The sequence below is a fragment of the Littorina saxatilis genome, linkage group LG8 (assembly GCF_037325665.1).
Source record: "Littorina saxatilis isolate snail1 linkage group LG8, US_GU_Lsax_2.0, whole genome shotgun sequence".
Classification (NCBI taxonomy): Eukaryota; Metazoa; Mollusca; class Gastropoda; order Littorinimorpha; family Littorinidae; genus Littorina; species Littorina saxatilis.
The window spans coordinates 47,948,237-47,966,369 of record NC_090252.1 but is presented as its reverse complement, the minus strand read 5'-3'; the positions used below and the strand labels follow the sequence as shown (position 1 = coordinate 47,966,369).

The 18,133-nt window shown below is 39.6% G+C and overlaps 2 protein-coding genes across 2 annotated transcripts in view; both read left to right on the top strand.

The window, feature by feature from the left end:
- The window catches only part of LOC138973718 (uncharacterized), a 327,086-nt gene that overhangs the window by 83,951 nt on the left and 225,002 nt on the right, over nucleotides 1-18,133 (top strand). The gene's annotated exons all lie outside the window — the stretch shown is intronic.
- Nucleotides 1,943-3,893, top strand: LOC138973719 (uncharacterized). Its single transcript, XM_070346447.1, has 2 exons — nucleotides 1,943-2,179; nucleotides 3,333-3,893. Exons 1-2 carry the CDS (start codon nucleotides 1,969-1,971, stop codon nucleotides 3,779-3,781), a joined length of 660 nt encoding a protein of 219 aa, XP_070202548.1. The 5' UTR covers nucleotides 1,943-1,968; the 3' UTR covers nucleotides 3,782-3,893.

Sequence of the window (18,133 nt, the reverse complement as noted above, 5' to 3'; positions counted from 1 at the left end):
ACCTATATACATATAATACTATGTGTGTGTGTGTGTGTGTGTGTGTGTGTGTGTGTGTGTGTGTGTGTGTGTGTGTGTGTGTGTGTGTGTGTGTGTGTGTGTGTGTGTGTGTGTGTGTGCGATTGTTTATGTTTTCTTGTTTGTTCTATGTTATTACAAATTAACTCTGTCACAACTTTCTGTCTCCCTCCCCAGAGTGCAGAACTGGCCTGTGGAAGTGCGCGAACACCAAGTGTATACCGGAGTTATGGCGCTGTAATGGAAGGAACGATGGATTTTTGGACTGTGGTGATAACAGTGATGAGCAGAACTGTGGTATGTACATGTCAGATGTATGCGACAGAGACCGAGACAAAGACACAGTTTTGTAGACTGACGTGTTTAGGTTAATTGTCAGGTTTTTTTTGCGGGACTTGTGTAAATTATTCCGAATTTCTCAGTACAAACTGCACAGGTAACAGAGCAAAATGGTATCACATGGCACTCAAATACATTTTGCGAAATTAACATCTCTTTTTACATTTAGTCAAGTTTTGACTAAATGTTTTAACGTAGAGGGGGGAATCGAGACGAGGGTCGTGGTGTATGTGCGTGTGTGTGTGTGTGTGTGTGTGTGTGTGTGTGTGTGTGTGTGTGTGTGTGTGTCTGTGTGTGTCTGTTTGTGTGTGTGTGTGTAGAGCGATTCAGACTAAACTACTGGACCGATCTTTATGAAATTTGACATGAGAGTTCCTAGGTATGAAATCCCCGAAGGTTTTTTTCATTTTTTTGATAAATGTCTTTGATGACGTCATATCCGGCTTTTCGTGAAAGTTGAGGCGGCACTGTCACGCCCTCATTTTTCAACCAAATTGGTTGAAATTTTGGTCAAGTAATCTTCGACGAAGCCCGGACTTCGGTATTGCATTTCAGCTTGGTGGCTTAAAAATTAATTAATGACTTTGGTCATTAAAAATCTGAAAATTGTAAAAAAAAACTAAAAATTTATAAAACGATCCAAATTTACGTTCATCTTATTCTCCATCATTTTCTGATTCCAAAAACATATAAATATGTTATATTTGGATTAAAAACAAGCTCTGAAAATTAAATATATAAAAATTATTATCAAAATTAAATTGTCGAAATCAATTTAAAAACACTTTCATCTTATTCCTTGTCGGTTCCTGATTCCAAAAACATATAGATATGATATGTTTGAATTAAAAACACGCTCAGAAAGTTAAAACAAAGAGAGGTACAGAAAAGCGTGCTATCCTTCTTAGCGCAACTACTACCCCGCTCTTCTTGTCAATTTCACTGCCTTTGCCATGAGCGGTGGACTGACGATGCTACGAGTATACGGTCTTGCTGAAAAATGGCATTGCGTTCAGTTTCATTCTGTGAGTTCGACAGCTACTTGACTAAATGTTGTATTTTCGCCTTGCGCGACTTGTTTACTGATTATGAAACACTGTATCCGATTGTTTGCAGGTAAAAAAAAAGAATGTCAATCCAATGTATTAGTATTTAAGGCAGAATGAGGTCACACTAAAACAACCAATGCGCTACACATGCAGGGATACTCGTAATAAACGGTTTAGCACAGTCGAACGTCCCCAGTCCGATACCCAGGCTAGTTTTAGCACTTACACTGTAGTGTGTGTGTGTGTGTGTGTGTGTGTGTGTGTGTGTGTGTGTGTGTGTGTGTGTGTGTGTGTGTGTGTGTGTATGTGTATGTGTGTGTGTGTGTGGGGTGTGTGTGTGTGTGTCGGTCAGTGTGTCTGACTTGTCTGTTTATATGTGTGTCTGTCTGTTTGTCTGTATGTCTGTCTGTTTGTGCGTGAGTCTGTGTATGTTTATGAATGTGAAGCCATTGGCATACTTTTTTGAAAAAAATATATCCAGTGCCTTTAGACATGGAACTTACATAAATCTTTTGTATGACGAATTACAGGTAGAGTTGACATATTCTGTTCGCCCTATCTGATGGAAAACCAGGACCACACTTGCTACTGCCGCCCATACAACGTGTCAGGGTCCAGCACCGTGACATGGCAGGGACAAGACTCACCGACAGGGGACCCAGAGCTCCTGAGACTGCGCAATGTCCAGCGTGCAGACAACGGCACACAGTACACCTGTGTGGTCACCGCTGACGGTGTCAGGGAAGAAGCAGTCTACACTCTGCGTGTGGGATGTCAGTTTCAACGTAGTTTGATTTCCAGTTACTTTCTTTTACAAAAGACTGTTTGATTGTGTTTGTCGGAAAATCGTTCACACTATCAAATCACGTTTGTGTTGTATGTTTTCTTTTAATTGAAAGGGAAACACTGCAATGCGTTATACATTAATGAAAGACAAATGTGTAAGAATAAACATGTAAACGTTAACCTTACTGATGGTTATGTTTTATCCACAATGATATTTTAAAAGCACACACAAATAAAAACAAATCATTCATTTAACGGTGTAATCTGAAACACTCATTGCATCAATTTAAGGCAAACTCATTTAATATGAATCTGTAGATAGGCGTCGAAAACCTTACTACACCTGGAGTTGCATCAACGACTACTCAGATAAGTTTTTGTTTAAAGTTGTTTCATGATTATTAGGTGTACGTCGGTCTACAGAAAAACTAGTGGGTCAACGTAAAGCAAAACGATGTCACTATATCGTCACGCTCATAAGAAAAATACCTATCTCAGTGTCAGGCATTTCTGTAGTGAAACTACAGGGGAAGCAACTGGAAGGGTATATATCATGTGTTGGAGAGTACAAACTCTTAGACCATCGGAAACCATTGCCACGGTAACGTAAGCAAAACTGCCGATCTCGTTTCTTGAGTTGGGCACTTTTTCTTTATGATACAGGAAGACTTGTTTTGAGAATGTGAAGGTATGCAAACGCTCTTTGTGGGTTGTTATGCAGTTTTTCTGATTGAAAATGTTGCTGTCAGCTCTTTATCTCACGTTTATCCAGCTGTCAAGGAAACGAGATAGGCAGTTTGCAACGTATAACTAAAATGTGATAGACAGATTGTTCAGAATCTAAAAATATCAAAAAATGACATAGGCAATTATCTTTTGAGCGTGACAATATAAAGTATAGCGTTACGTGTTAATTCTAAACATTCTTCGAGGTAAAACAGAAAAGAACCACATTGGGTCAACGTACTCGTAAATTAACTACATGTTTCGTTTTGTCTAAATGTTAACCTTTTATAAACTAGTTTGTCTTGTATTTCTTAATCAACAGAAGAATAAGACACACTCAGTGTGACCCATACAAAACGCGGCTAGACGTCTTCATTGATTAATGTATGACATAATTATGTTTGTATTTACCAGACGGCCCGTTTGATGACCACATGAGTGTCGGTCCATCCTACGTGGTCAGCAACGGGTCACAGCCGGTCACCCTGACCTGCAACGCTACCAATGTCTATCCAACACCTCGCTACACCTGGCGTGGCGTCACCTGTGAGAAGCAGTCTCCACCAAACACCTGTACCTTTACACCTGACCCTGTATCTGATGATCTGAGAAACGTCACCTGCACAGCAGTCAGCAGAGCAGCTCGTCAGTATCAATATAATCTACATTACAGCGACGGCACATCATCATCAGCTTCTCGAACTCTTGAGCTGAACTTTGTATGTAAGTGCGACATGCTGATCACAAATACGTCGTTTAATAAACATATGACATGTCACTGCTTGACGGCAGCTAGCTGTATAATGATTTACGCCCAATACAAACCTGATTGGTTTAGTTCTGCTCCCCACTATACCTTCTAATTGCTTCAAATAGTATCATGTTTATTCCAAGCTGTTTATCTGAAATGCGAGGCGTGTGTGTGTGATTATCAACTTTTAATACAAACACAATTATTCATTTGGAAAAAACAAATTGTCGGTATATTTTCAACATTATATAGTTGTAATAAAAAGTGTTCTGTGTCTAATACCGCGTCATCAATTATTATCTAAAAGAAAAATCAGCATCTGAGTACTTACATAGACTTAAAGTGAAGCTAACAGGGTATTGACTGGCACAGTAAGCGATAATTATGCTGTAAAATTTGAGGCACAAGCTGCCATTCGTATGATCTGAGCACGGTTTCCATGCGATCTGCTAGCTTGCCAGTCTGGCCGTGTTGAGTGCTTCATCACTATAGCAACAAATGCATAGTTAGTTTAGCTTGGTTTTTACATACTTCACCGTTTGTGTCCAAATAGAATGATGCTATCATTACGTGTAAAATAATTGACAGCCATGATAATTGACCATGTGGTTTTGCAGAAATGACGTGTGGGGTGATATAAGTTGTCAACTGATCACACACGATGAGACTAATGAAGTGCTATCGCCATCTCAAATAGCATAGTACATAATTGTTTCCCGGTGTGTGTGTATGTGTGTGTGTGTGTGTGTGTGTGTGTGTGTGTATGTGTCTGTGTGTCTGTGTGTCTGTGTCTGTGTCTGTGTCTGTGTGCTTGTGTGTGTATGTGTTTTTGTGTGTGTGTGTGTCTGTATGTGTGTTTGTGTGTGTGTGCGTGTGTGTATATGTTTGTATGTGTGTGTGTGTGTGTATGTGTGTGTGTGTGTGTGTGTTTGTGTTTGTGCGTGTGTACGTATGTGTGTGTATGCGTACGTGTGCGTGTGTGTGTGCGTACTTTTATTCAATGTCATTAATCCAACAAAATAAGGGCACAAATGTGTTCCCCACAAACTGCAAATGTGCCTCACAATTTTTGGGGCTTATTTTTGTGGGGCACATTTTGTTTTTGTGGGCCACAAACTGTATTTGTGGAGCGTAAAATAAGGGGCACAAATTAAGCTTCATAAAAAATAAGGACAAATATTTGTGGGGCATAAACATTGTTTTTGCCCCCAACAATGTTTTGGGCTCTTTTTTTTCCTCCATATTTTGGACTTTAAGCGTGGTTTGTCAGACCTATCGTTTCGGTTTTTAGTTACAAAATGGCGGATCAAGGATCGAAGGCGATCAGTTTGGAAAGAATCCCCAATGATGTTTGCTAATGCGAGAGAATTGGGACGGGCGAACCTTTGCATATTAAAGGCACTGAACTTGTCAAATACAGGTGCACGGAGCCCCTGTGGCTTTTAGTCATACCTCAGGCAGCTATCCGTTAATAGAACTACCAAGTTTCATTGACTTGCACCCAAAGAGTCAAGAACTGCGATCTTTTTACGAATTAATTTCGTACTCGGACCCGGCTGGTCTTGACCTATTTTTGGATCTAAATTTAGATCAGGTAGATCACCACATCATGCACAAAAAGACACGTCACTAGCAAACTATGCCAGACATCATCATGAGTTTGTGTAAAACAAAATGGAGGCCGGAATCACTCAGTTGAATCGAACTCCGACCAAACACCATGTAATAACTAGGTTAATTTATGCACTCGCGTGAATAAGAAACTGTCGAGCTTCACAGATGTCGTCGTTGGGTAGTTTTGGGTTTGTTTTACTACCATAGGAGGATTTTTGAACTGTAAATGCACTCAGCTGCAACAACAACGCAAAACGAAGGCTGTGAGCTGCACTGTGCCTTTAACCAGAGGTAAGTTTCCATGTTTCGTTTTATAACTTAGAGTTGGTCTATGGTAGTATGTGTTGCAACATGTGTCACTTCGACTCACTCGAGTCACTGTCAGTGTCAGTCCACAGGCGCAAGGTATCGTTCACTGAACTAACACGAAGATAGTTACCCTGTACAGGGATTTCCTCATTAATTTTAAGAAGAAGATTACCACTGCCACGTTTTTGCAACCTCTTTTCGACCCAATTCGAGGTGCATGATCATAATATTTTAAACATTTTTTTTTTTAAAGATTGAATCCAAATTTCAATTCCAAGACAGTGAATGAAACTCAAAGCTAGTGCTGGTCAGATGTTTTAATGCTAGACTTAGAAATAGATAACCTTCTCGGAATATATTTGCAAGCAGGCTGGAGGCTGATTTAGGAATCAAATTGCTGACTTACCCAGGCTGGCTGGTTACGAACAGTGTGTTTGTTTGAAAAGCAATCAATGGTTTTACTGCTCTGAAAGTGATGTTCCCAATTATTTTATTGCAGGTTGGCATCAATCAGAAGAGAGCTAGAGTATGTTCAACGTCAAGGTCTCCTCTCAGCTGAAAAAGCCAACGGATTGCTGCATGATCTTGAGGCTGTCAGAAATAAAATATTTGATGCCACTGCCAGCGACAAATCAGGTAAGACTAAGAGTGAGAGGTTTTATTATGTACAACTGTCAGTGTTATTTATGTACAGTGTGTTTGTTCCTTCCCCTCCCTCTCATTCTCAAGTTCTGGTCAGAATAACTCATATGGAGGTGTGTGTGTGTGACTGTGAGCAAGACTGCTGAGAGAGTGTTTTCGTTTTTTTTATAATTCATGTTCAGGGATAATGATAAAATAATGAACACCTACTGACCAAACCACATAACTGCTCGAAGCTCTTAGCCTTATTTCACCACTATGATGATCAGTTCCTCCGGTATTAGAATCATTACTAATACTAGAAGCGCATGACTTTCAGTGTGTATCTTTAATAAGATAAAATGTATTGCAGTAAACACTGTCACTCACTCACTGTCAGGATATCTCATTCTCAATGAAACTGTGTGTCAAGTTCTATTATTATTTTCCTTTTTGTCCCCTCTGTGCTCCACACACATGCATAGATGCATACACATCAACTTGTCTACATTGTATGTCTGTCAGTGTCACTCTATGTGAACACATTCAGTCCACTGATTCAGTCAAAACTTCACTGAATGTAACAGGCCTTATAATTATATTCTAGAAAGATATCAATGCCACTGTCCTACAGTATCATAAGAATCAAGCATTAATGTTGGTTTTTGGTCGTCTGTTGTCATTTTTACATTTAGTCAAGTTTTGACTAAATGGTTTAACAATTTTACATAGAGGGGGAATCGAAACGAGGGTCGTGGTGTATGTGTGTGTGAGTGTGTGTGTGTGTGTGTGTGTGTGTGTGTGTGTGTGTGTGTGTGTGTGTGTGTGTGTGTGTGTGTGTGTGTGTGTGTGTGTGTGTGTGTGTGTGTGTGTGTGTATGTATGTGTGTGCGTGCTTGCGTGTAGAGCGATTCAGACCAAACTACTGGACCGATCTTTATGAAATTTTACATGAGAGTTCCTGGGATTGATATCCCTGAACATTTTTTTTTCTTTTTTTCGATAAATGTCTTTGATGACGTCATATCCGACTTTTCGTGAAAGTTGAGGCGGCACTGTCCCGCTCTCATTTTTCAACCAAATTGGTTGAAATTTTGGTCAAGTAGTCTTCGACAAAGCCCGGACTTCGGTATTGCATTTCAGCGTGGTGGCTTAAAAATTAATTAATGGCTTTGGTCATTAAAAATCTGAAAATTGTAAAACAAAATATAAAAATTATAAAACGATCCAAATTTACGTTTATCTTATTTTCCATTATTTTCTGATTCCAAAAACATATAAATATGTTATATTTGGATTAAAAACAAGCTCTGAAAATTAAAAATATAGAAATTATTATCAAAATTAAATTTTTGAAATCAATTTAAAAACACTTTCATCTTATTTCTTGTCGGTTCCTGATTCCAAAAACATATAGATATGATATGTTTGGATTAAAAACACGCTCAGAAAGTTAAAACGAGGAGAGGTATAGAAAAGCGTGCTATCCTTCTCAGCGCAACTACTAAACCGCTCTTCTTGTCAATTTTACTGCCTTTGCCATGAGCATGAGCGGTGGACTGACGATGCTACGAGTATACGGTCTTGCTGAAAAATTGCATTGGGTTCAGTTTCATTCTGTGAGTTCGACAGCTACTTGACTAAATGTTGTATTTTCGCCTTACGCGACTTGTTTGTTTTTGTTGTTGTTGTTTTATGGGGGAGGGTGGTGTGTAAATTCATCTGGTTCTGTGAACAGTGTGTTTGTTGTTCCTTCACATAGGTAAATATCATACTGCATGTACTACTAGTACTACTTGTCCTGTCAGCTAACTTTTTTAAATTTGGTGCTCAGAGGAATGTTACTTCAGCCAATATTATATATTACAGGTTGGCATCGATCCGGCACAGTGGAAGAAGCAGATTCATGGCTGTCAAAACTCAAATGGGAAATATTTCATGCTAATGGCAATTAAGGTAAGAGTTTTGCTACATGATCATATTGTGTTTTATCCTCCCTCTCAGTCTCAAGTTCTGTTCACATTCTGACTGTTGGTGTGTGTTTGTGTGTGAGAACCGACGTGTGTGTGTGTGTGTGAGTGTGTGTGTGTGTGTGTGTGTGTGTGTGTGTGTGTGTGTGTGTGTGTGAGTGTGTGTGTGTGTGTGTGTGTTTGAATTTCCCTGGCCAGTCAGGAGAGCTGCCAGACATTAATACCTGTAGATTTGTCTTGCCCTGCAGATTGATGTTACACACATTTGCTTTGCTTTTTGAATTTGATAGCAAGAGCTGACAGGGAATGTGTCTTCTATATTTCATATGTTAAAAAGTAGGCATTAGACCTAATAGAAATGTATGACTTTTACTGTTAATGATTATCAGTGACTTCACAAATGTAAGCAACACACAAAAAATAAAATTGATAGGTTAATTACATAAAAAACACCATATAATTAGCAATAATAAAACAAGTTAAAAAAACACGACTAAATAATACATGACACTTTTTGTTAATTCATCCGTTTCACTTTTTGTGGAGAATGGGAATGTCACTGCTCTTCTACTGTTTTGACAAACATTCTTAAATGTGATGAAGTCCCAAGTGTTTTACCCCAGTCACTCCATAATAAGGAAAGTCTGCGCAAAACCTTTGCCCAGCCACTGCCGAGTCGAGCAGTGCTCAGCTGAGTTTTAGGGTCGTCAGGACCGTTTACATGGCAGATGTTTAGTTGACATGGCCTCGACATCTGTGGAGTGATTTCAAACGGACACAAATTGGGGAATTAGAATGTTTACGCTCTTGGCATTTATGTGGGTTAAGTGTGTGTTTGTGTGTGTCAGTTACAAACACAATTTACTCCTTACTCATACTTAAAACTTGTTCTTGTCATTGTGTTTGGATTTAAGATCAGATCCTTTCTCATTCATTTGTCAGTAGGGACAGAAAATGACGAAGACCTGGCCAGTGAATGTGGATGAAAAGCAGTGCTATCCAAGTCCAGCTGTGATCGATGGGGAAACTACAGCAACAGCGGCAGTAAATGTCCACTCAGTATTGGTTGTACTGAGCATTACAACTTGTTGCTATTGTAAATGTGTGTCAATGTTTTAAAGGCCCACTACGCCTCATTTAAAAAGTTGTCCTCGCCTTTAACATGGGATAAGTCCATCCCTCCACTTGGTCACAGACCAAAAATCAACACTTTGACTGCTTTCTGTAGTTAGGTAGATGTTTTGGTGGTTTCGGTGAATTTTTTTTTTCTTTAGAAGAAGCTGTACCTGAATTTATTCTTTAATAGGATACCACTCTGCAGAGCCTTGAGGCAGTTCATTTTTGGTATGCAACTATTAGTTCCCGGATGGTCTTATTTCATGTAAAAGCCTCAGGGATGTCGTCAGGCGTCGGACATCGGCGGATTGAAAGGCTCAAATGTCCGATTCACATAGCCGCATGGCGGTCAGATGTCCTATCGTTTTGAACTGAGCGCTGTCATTGTCCGATAAGACCCATTCCTTCGGTCAGCGCAATATTCTATATTTTTCTCTCAAGATACACATTTTCAAAAAGCGACCGAGCACTCTCGCGTACAACTACATGTGCACTGAATGCCACCGAAATAAAACTAAGGCCTGTCCACTTACAAAAACTGCTGGGTCAAAGTACAGTAAATCTTACATTTTGTTAAGGCAATGTGCGGCAGTAAAATTGAATTTGGAGAATACATGGAATAACCTGGTTTTCTGGGAAGTGACATAAAAATAAATATAACAATTGTGAATACTTCTTCTTCTTCTTCTGTGTTCGTGGGCTGAAACTCCCACGTACACTCGTGTTTTTGCACGAATGGATTTTTACGTGTATGACCGTTTTTAGGCAGCCATACGCCGCTTTCGGAGGATTGTGAAAACTGATCGACATAGAGTTGCTATGGAAACAGTCGTTACATTGGATTTCTAGGAAACGGTTTAACAGCGACATCATACATCAGAAATTTCTCATATTTGGCACACAGATACACATGTATTATATCTACAAGCATATAGAACGATTTTTTGACAACAGACTACAGTTGAATTTCATAAGGATGAACGAATTTCTCACTGCATATTCATTACAATAATTAATTTAAATTCAACTGTAGTTGTTTAAAAAAAACACACGTTCTATTTGATTGTAGATATAATACATGTGTATCCTTGTACTAAATATTATGAATTTCTGATGTATGATGTTGCTGTAAAACCGTTTTCTAGAAATCCCATATGACGCTGTTAATGCCAGTTTCCATAGCAACAGCAGTCTATATATATCCATCCACAATGTTTTCATTCATTTTAATAAGTCACTTCAATAACTACCCAGAAAACTAAGTTATTCCTTGACTGTATTCTTCAAAATCTAAACAACGAAGTGACTGTGGTAAGATGAACAAAGTTAAAAAAACAAAGGAATACTGTACTCACCGATACAAGAACGAGACAAGACGGTACGAATTTTGGCTTATGGAAGCTTCATCAGGAAAAACAAGAACACAAAAGACAACAAAAAGCAGACGCAACACGGAACGAACAAGGTTTGAAAGAAAATGGAGGGGAAACACGCAAAAAAGGGAAGGTACTCTAGGAACGGAAATAAATGAAAGGGGAGAGAAATGGTTGGATGATGTCATGGGCACAGGCATACTAGACTAAAAGTGATACACATTCATAAAAGGGTGGGGGTGGGGGGGGGGGGGGAGGGGGAAAAAAGGGGGAGGGGGGAAACAAACGTACACACGCACACACACACACACACACACACACACACACACATACACACACACACACACAACCAAACACATGAAAACACACATAAACACACACACACACACACATTCACACACAAACACACACATACACGTACCGAGAAACTGGGAAAATGGAATGCTCCGGATGGTGGAAGAAGGTGAATCGATGATTGCCTCGGTGCCACCTCTCTCTCGTTGTCTGACCTCACTGATTACATACACTTTGTCAGTAACTACCATCCCTCCATCAAATTCACCTTTGATATCTCTCCTTCCGCAGTCGCCTTTCTGGATTTGAACATGTCCCTGTCTGATAGCATTCTTTCCACCAGTGTTCATTACAAAGACACTGATGCTCACACCTACCTTACTTTTACATTCCTCTCACCCTTCTTCCACCATCCGGAGCATTCCATTTTCCCAGTTTCTCAGACTGCGCCGCATCTGTTCTGACACAGATGACTTTGAAGAAAAAGCAACAGAAATGTCTGACCTCTTCCTTCAACGTGACTACCCATCCAGCCTCTTGAATGTGTCCTTACATAAAGTTCGCCGCATACCGAAACAAGTAGCTCTGCAGCCATCATCCACCTCAGACAGATCAGACAGACCTGTGGCAGTTCTGACCCACTATCCCCATAACCTACCTGTTCGACACATTTTGAAAACCAATAGGTTCATCCTTAAGTCTAGCCCCTCTGTTGGTGAAACGTTCAGCCTGCCACCCTTGTTGGCCTCCCGACGGGACTGCAACCTTCGAGACTCCCTAGTTCGATCCTCTCTTCGTTCGCCAGTTCCCCTACAACCCGGCACACACGCATGCCAGAACCCTCGTTGCCACACCTGCCCCCACATTTGCCATTCTACCACTCTGACCGGCCCCCAAAACGATTTCAAAATTAAACGCATGTTCTCTTGCACCAGCCGCAATCTCATCTATGCCATATCCTGTCTTAAATGCCCCAAAGTACTCTACATTGGTGAGACCGAAAGAACCCTCTCTACCCGCTTCACCGAACATCTGGCAGATATTCGGCATCGCCGCTGTAGGTCTGTTGCCCAACATTTCAACAGCAGTAACCACACCTCCCTGGATGCACGTGTGAAAGGTGTCTGGCAAATGTACATCACCTCCACAGACAGACAACAAGTAGAGTCCGACTTCATATTATCCCTGGGCACATCCACACATGACGGTTTGAATGCGAAAATGTGATCTACATGTATTCCCCAAACATACTGTGGATTTACGGTACGTGTATGTGTGTGTTTGTGTGTGAATGTGTGTGTGTATGTGTGTGTGTTTATGTGTGTTTTCATGTGTTTGGTTGTGTGTGTGTGTGTGTGTGTGTGTGTGTGTGTGTGTGTGTGCGTGTGTACGTTTGTTTCCCCCCTCCCCCTTTTTCCCCCTCCCTCCCCCCCCCCACCCCCACCCTTTTATGAATATCGAATGTGTATCACTTTTAGCCTAGTATGCCTGTGCCCATGACATCATTCAACCATTTCTCTCCCCTGTCATTCATTTCCGTCCGTCGCGATATAACCTTGAATGGTTGAAAACGACGTTAAACACCAAATAAAGAAAGAAAGAATTCATTTCCGTTCCTAGAGTTCCTTCCCTTTTTTGCGTGTTTCCCCTCCATTTTCTTTCAAACCTTGTTCGTTCCGTGTTGCGTCTGCTTTTTGTTGTCTTTTGTGTTCTTGTTTTTCCTGATGAAGCTTCCATAAGCCAAAATTCGTACCGTCTTGTCTCGTTCTTGTATCGGTGAGTACAGTATTCCTTTGTTTTTTAACTTTGTATTCTTCAAGTTTAAGTTTGGTAATTTTACTGCCGCACATTGCCTTAAGTCATAAATAAAGGGTTCCAGTAGCATACCATTCTTCTTTATTGATTATGAACTTCGGAAGGTTAGATGTTGGATCTGTTTAAAAAAAATATATATTTCCTTGATGTGTTGTACTAAGATCAACCGTCTGCTTGGACATATACTAAAGATCCACTACCTGGCTGCTGTCTGCAGAAAATCGATTAATTCATAGAAAAATATGCCTTACAGGGAAGCAGCTAGCCGGTTGACTGTACATGTGTTTGTGTAGAGGTGTTATTATTGCATGTTCAAGCCAGGACAGACGGTTACCTGAAACATTTACACATTGCACATGTATGCAGGACTGCTACTTTAAGCTTAGGTGCAAGTGCGGGGATATAGCTCAGTTGGTAGCGCGCTGGATTTGTATTCAGTTGGCCGCTGTCAGCGTGAGTTCGATCCCAGGTTCGGCGGAAATTTATTTCAGAGTCAACTTTGTGTGCAGACTCTCTTCGGTGTCCGAACTCCCCCCCCCCCCCCCCCCCGTGTACACTACATTGGGTGTGCACGTTAAAGATCCCACGATTGACAAAAGGGTCTTTCCTGGCAAAAATTGCTTAGGCACAGTTAATAATTGTCTACCTATACCCGTGTGACTTGGAATAATAGGCCGTGAAAGGTAAATATGCGCCAAAATGGCTGCAATTACTGGCCGTATAAAATGTCATCTCACACGGCATCACTGCAGAGCGCCTAGAACTGTACCCACGGAATATGCGCGATATAAGCGTCATTGATTGATTGATTGATATATTTGTTTGACTGGTTATGGGCATTAAAATAAAACTGCAAAAAGAATACTTACACTTGAGATCTGATTTTGTGCGTGTCTGTGCGTGTGTGTGCGCATGAGGGTGTGTGTGGGCCATTTGACATACTTGCAGAAGAAACCAACTGAGGTAAATGATAAACTGCATTTATTAACACAAAGATGCAAACAAAGTGAGTTCACACATTTCACAAAAGTAAAACAAGTCGCGTAAGGCGAAAATACAACATTTAGTCAAGTAGCTGTCGAACTCACAGAATGAAACTGAACGCAATGCAACGCAGCAAGACCGAATACTCTGCATCCAGTAGCAAAGGCAGTGAAATTGACAAGAAGAGCGGGGTAGTAGTTGCGCTTAGAAGGATAGCACGCTTTTCTGTACCTCTCTTCGTTTTAACTTTCTGAGCGTGTTTTTAATCCAAACATATCATAGCTATATGTTTTTTGAATCAGGAACCGACAAAGAATACGATAAAAGTGTTTTTAAATTGATTTCGACAATTTAATTTTTGATAATAATTTTTATATTTTTAATTTTCAGAGCTTGTTTTTAATCCAAATATAACATATTTATATGTTTTTGGAATCAAACAATGATGGAGAATAAGATGAACGTAAATTTAAATCGTTTTATAATTTTTTATTTTTGTTTACAATTTTGAGATTTTTAATGACCAAAGTCATTAATTAATTTTTAAGCCACCAAGTTAAATGCAATACCGAAGTCCGGGCTTTGTCGAAGATTACTTGACCAAAATTTCAACCGATTTGGTTGAAAAATGAGAGCGTGACAGTGCCGCCTCAACTTTCACGAAAAGCCGGATATGACGTCATCAAAGACATTTATCAAAAAAATGAAAAAAACATTCGGGGATATCATACCCAGGAACTCTCATGTCAAATTTCATAAAGATCGGTCCAGTAGTTTGGTCTGAATCGCTCTACACACACACACACACACACACACACACACACACACACACACACACACACATACACACACACATACACACACAAACACACACACAGACACACACACACACACACCACACCCACGTCTCGATTCCCCCCTCTACGTTAAAACATTTAGTCAAAACTTGACTAAATGTAAAAAGGCAGTCTCACATGCATTCACAATATTTAGTACTCACATGAATGCCCAAAGATATATATAGGCTGAGAATGCAAGTTCTAATTTGGCACATTTGTACATGTAGCTGCATCCGCTAGACATATATCCATCTTACAATAAAAAAACAAACCTAGTGGTTAGGACATCGGCCTGAAAATCTCTAGGTCCTAGGTTGAATCTCTGCAGAGGCATTTACTTTTTCCCCTTAGTTGAAATAAAAATGCTCAATCCAGAGAGAGCAACCGTAAAGTTACCAGCGTAAAAGTAAAGCGTTGAATGCAGCTATGAAGGTCATGCCAGCAGTGTGGGTCAAGATTCAGGCCGCCTTCTATGCACATAATTCTGTGTGGGATTCTCAGCTCTATCTTTACAAACACATACTCCCCAATAGTCATACAGTGGAACCCCCCTTTTAAGACCCCCTCCATTTTAAGACCTTGTTTTCTCAGACTTTCTGTTCATAACCTCTGTAAATTTACCTCCATTTTAAGACCCCCTCCTTTTTAAGACCCGATTTTCTCAGATTTTTGGAGGTCTTAAAAGGGGGGTTCCACTGTAGCTGTAAGAAATAATTTTGTTTAAAACACTTATGCCTTTTGGGGGAAATAAATTAATAAGAAAAGACATCGCCACACTAAACAGCCAGGGTGCTGACTTTTGCTATACGACTAAGTGGAAGGATTTTCTTATCCCATGCAAAAAAGCCTGATAAGGTCTAACACAGTGAGGCGAAGTGTTTTAATGAGGCAGAGCAGGCCTTTAAAAAATAAGTTCACCACATCCAAGTGAAAGACACAATCTTGGCAGTGCATAATTATATACACATGACTGTATTAAAAAAGCAACATTACAGCACAACATAAGAATGAATTGAACGCATCCAGGATGCACCAGAACGACCCAAAAACAGAATCAATGAACATTTTAAACAAGATAAAGTACTGACAAGGATTCAAACGAAGAAAAGGTCATGGGTTAACACATTTCATGTCCATTATGCAGTTAAAAGATCTAAATTCTAATATTACAAAAACAGTATATAAATGAACACGCATTGACTAAAACATACACACACATCTCCCAAAGCTAAGCCAGTGTGTAAAATACTGCTTGTGAACAGCTTAATTTAAAGCACTCAAACAACATAAAAGATAATACCACTTTAAGTAGTAAAAACAAACAAACTGCTGTTTCCTGTAAGTAAATATCTGCATACCAAACACTACCTGTATTTAGCTGAATTGACAACTTACATAAGTCAAAATGTACCCTTGATCCACACCGCACCACACATTATTTGTGTAGAATGTTATTGTTAATGTGTTACATGTTCATTTCACCACTAAGGCAACAGAAAACCTCTGTAAGTGTAAGCATCTTCAGATGGACTATATTAAAGCAGTTCTGGTAGCTCTGTCAGCACAGATCTGATCATCATCCTCAGCAAAGCTATAGGCACCACTCTGCACGTCATATCTCGGCACCTCACTTCCTGGAAAATAAAGAACATGTATTACTGAGCACATCCAGATGTTGCTGTGCGCTGATGGGGATATGTTTTGGGTATCGAGAAGAGGGTGTGTGTTGGGGGTGGGGGTGCGGGAAGGTAGGTAGGAGGTAATACTTGTTCTTCACAAGATCAGTGGGATGGAGAATGGTGTGGGTGATACTGACAGTCACAACTATGAACTAAACTGTAAACATTGTTCTGTAATAGTACAGGTGCCATCATTCCTTCCTGTGAAAACCATATATACTTTCATCATTAAAATTAAAAAGATAATCTTTTATCATTAAAATTAAAAAGACTTCCTCACAAGAACCTTTCTAACGACATTATCTTGTTATGCTGCTGATGTGAGCGGCTTTTCTGGAATGTGATGGAAAGTTACTATTTTTTTTAAATTCAGCATGAGCCCTCATTCCACACACATTCCCTATTTAGCGTTGACACCTTACAGTTTTGTTGAGAAATGTGATGTTAATTTATTCAGGAAATTCTAACTCTGCGCAGGGGCAGTCAGGGAGTTGAATGTAGAAGTAGGTATCCAAGTACACAGGCGGTATTACAATTTACATTGTAACTCTTATTCCATGTAAACAAAAAACTAAAACAAACTGGCCAGATCTGTGATTGTGAGCCAAGGAAAGGACTGACTGTATTTAAAATAATTCCAGTAATGAGTAAATCTTTCATTCTAGCTATTTCATGTTTTACTTTCTTGCATTGCAATAGTTCAATGTTTATACAAACAGTATAGGCCTAATGCACTTTATGAGTATAGGGTTGCAACAAACTTTAAGATGGGAAGGAGAGAGAAAATAAAGATAGTTGTACCATTATGTATACAAAGTACATCATACCAATTACCATGCACAGTATTACTATGCATCTTCAAATGTATGAATAATTTCATCTACAAAGTACTTGTAATGCAATTTACAAAGAACAACAGACTGCTGAATTATCTACATCAGTACATGTTTATAGCTTCAGACTATAAATAAATGTTACCATACCGATTTGACAAGCAAAAGCTGTAAGTGGTAAAGAAATGTGTAACTTACTCTTCAGGGGTAGTGTGTAAATGTAAAGCACCACGCCAAGTCATCCTGATACCTCTCCAGTACATGTATCCATGTTTAAAGGTAAACTGTTGGAACTGGAAGATAGGAGCTGTATGAATGATGCACATCATCTCTAGTTTCTCGGGAGGCCTGAAAAAAACCAGAACAATATCAACATAACATGTCTTGAAAATGAAATAAGTACTATTTCAACTTCACTATCAGAGCCAAATCACTCTCTAATTCAGTACTTGTTTGTTTATTCTTTTACAACCATAGTTCATACACTGATACAGCAGCATTTGATTCTGTGCATGCAAATTAAAGATCAAGCATTTTCTAAACTTGAGTAAAAAAAAAAGAACACAACAAACACACACTCAGTAACTCACAGTCACACCCAGTTACTCAGTAACACACGTATACACAACCAATAAATCTTGCTCAGTTCTACAAAGGCCACGGTTGCAATGGTCATGTCTTAGATTTTAAAAACAATAACTTACCTGCTTGTTGATCCAAACCGATGATTGAAAATCAGTGAGAGGAAAATGTCCTGTAGTGTACAGTGCGATTCATCGCCAACCTCCCCATTCAAGGCAGACCGTGTCCAAAATCAGCTGTACCATTTACATCCCGATTGCATTCCTTCAGAAGGGCAGTCAGTGTTTCAACTTCTTTGTCGATATATTTCTCTGGTGGACGTGTTGAACTGCCAAATATTAGATTGTTTCCAATGTAAGTCACGACGGCCGCCATAATTTTTCGTCAACACTACTATTCATGTACTCCACTAAGGAAGAGCGTTTTGTTGTGTCTT

Excerpts from the sequence above, each read along its gene's own strand:
- LOC138973719 (XM_070346447.1), top strand. The coding sequence starts at position 1,969 with ATGGAAAACCAGGACCACACTTGCTACTGCCGCCCATACAACGTGTCA. Across the intron at positions 2,180-3,332 it reads CTACACTCTGCGTGTGGGAT|ACGGCCCGTTTGATGACCAC; the intron begins GTCAGTTTCAAC and ends TGTATTTACCAG.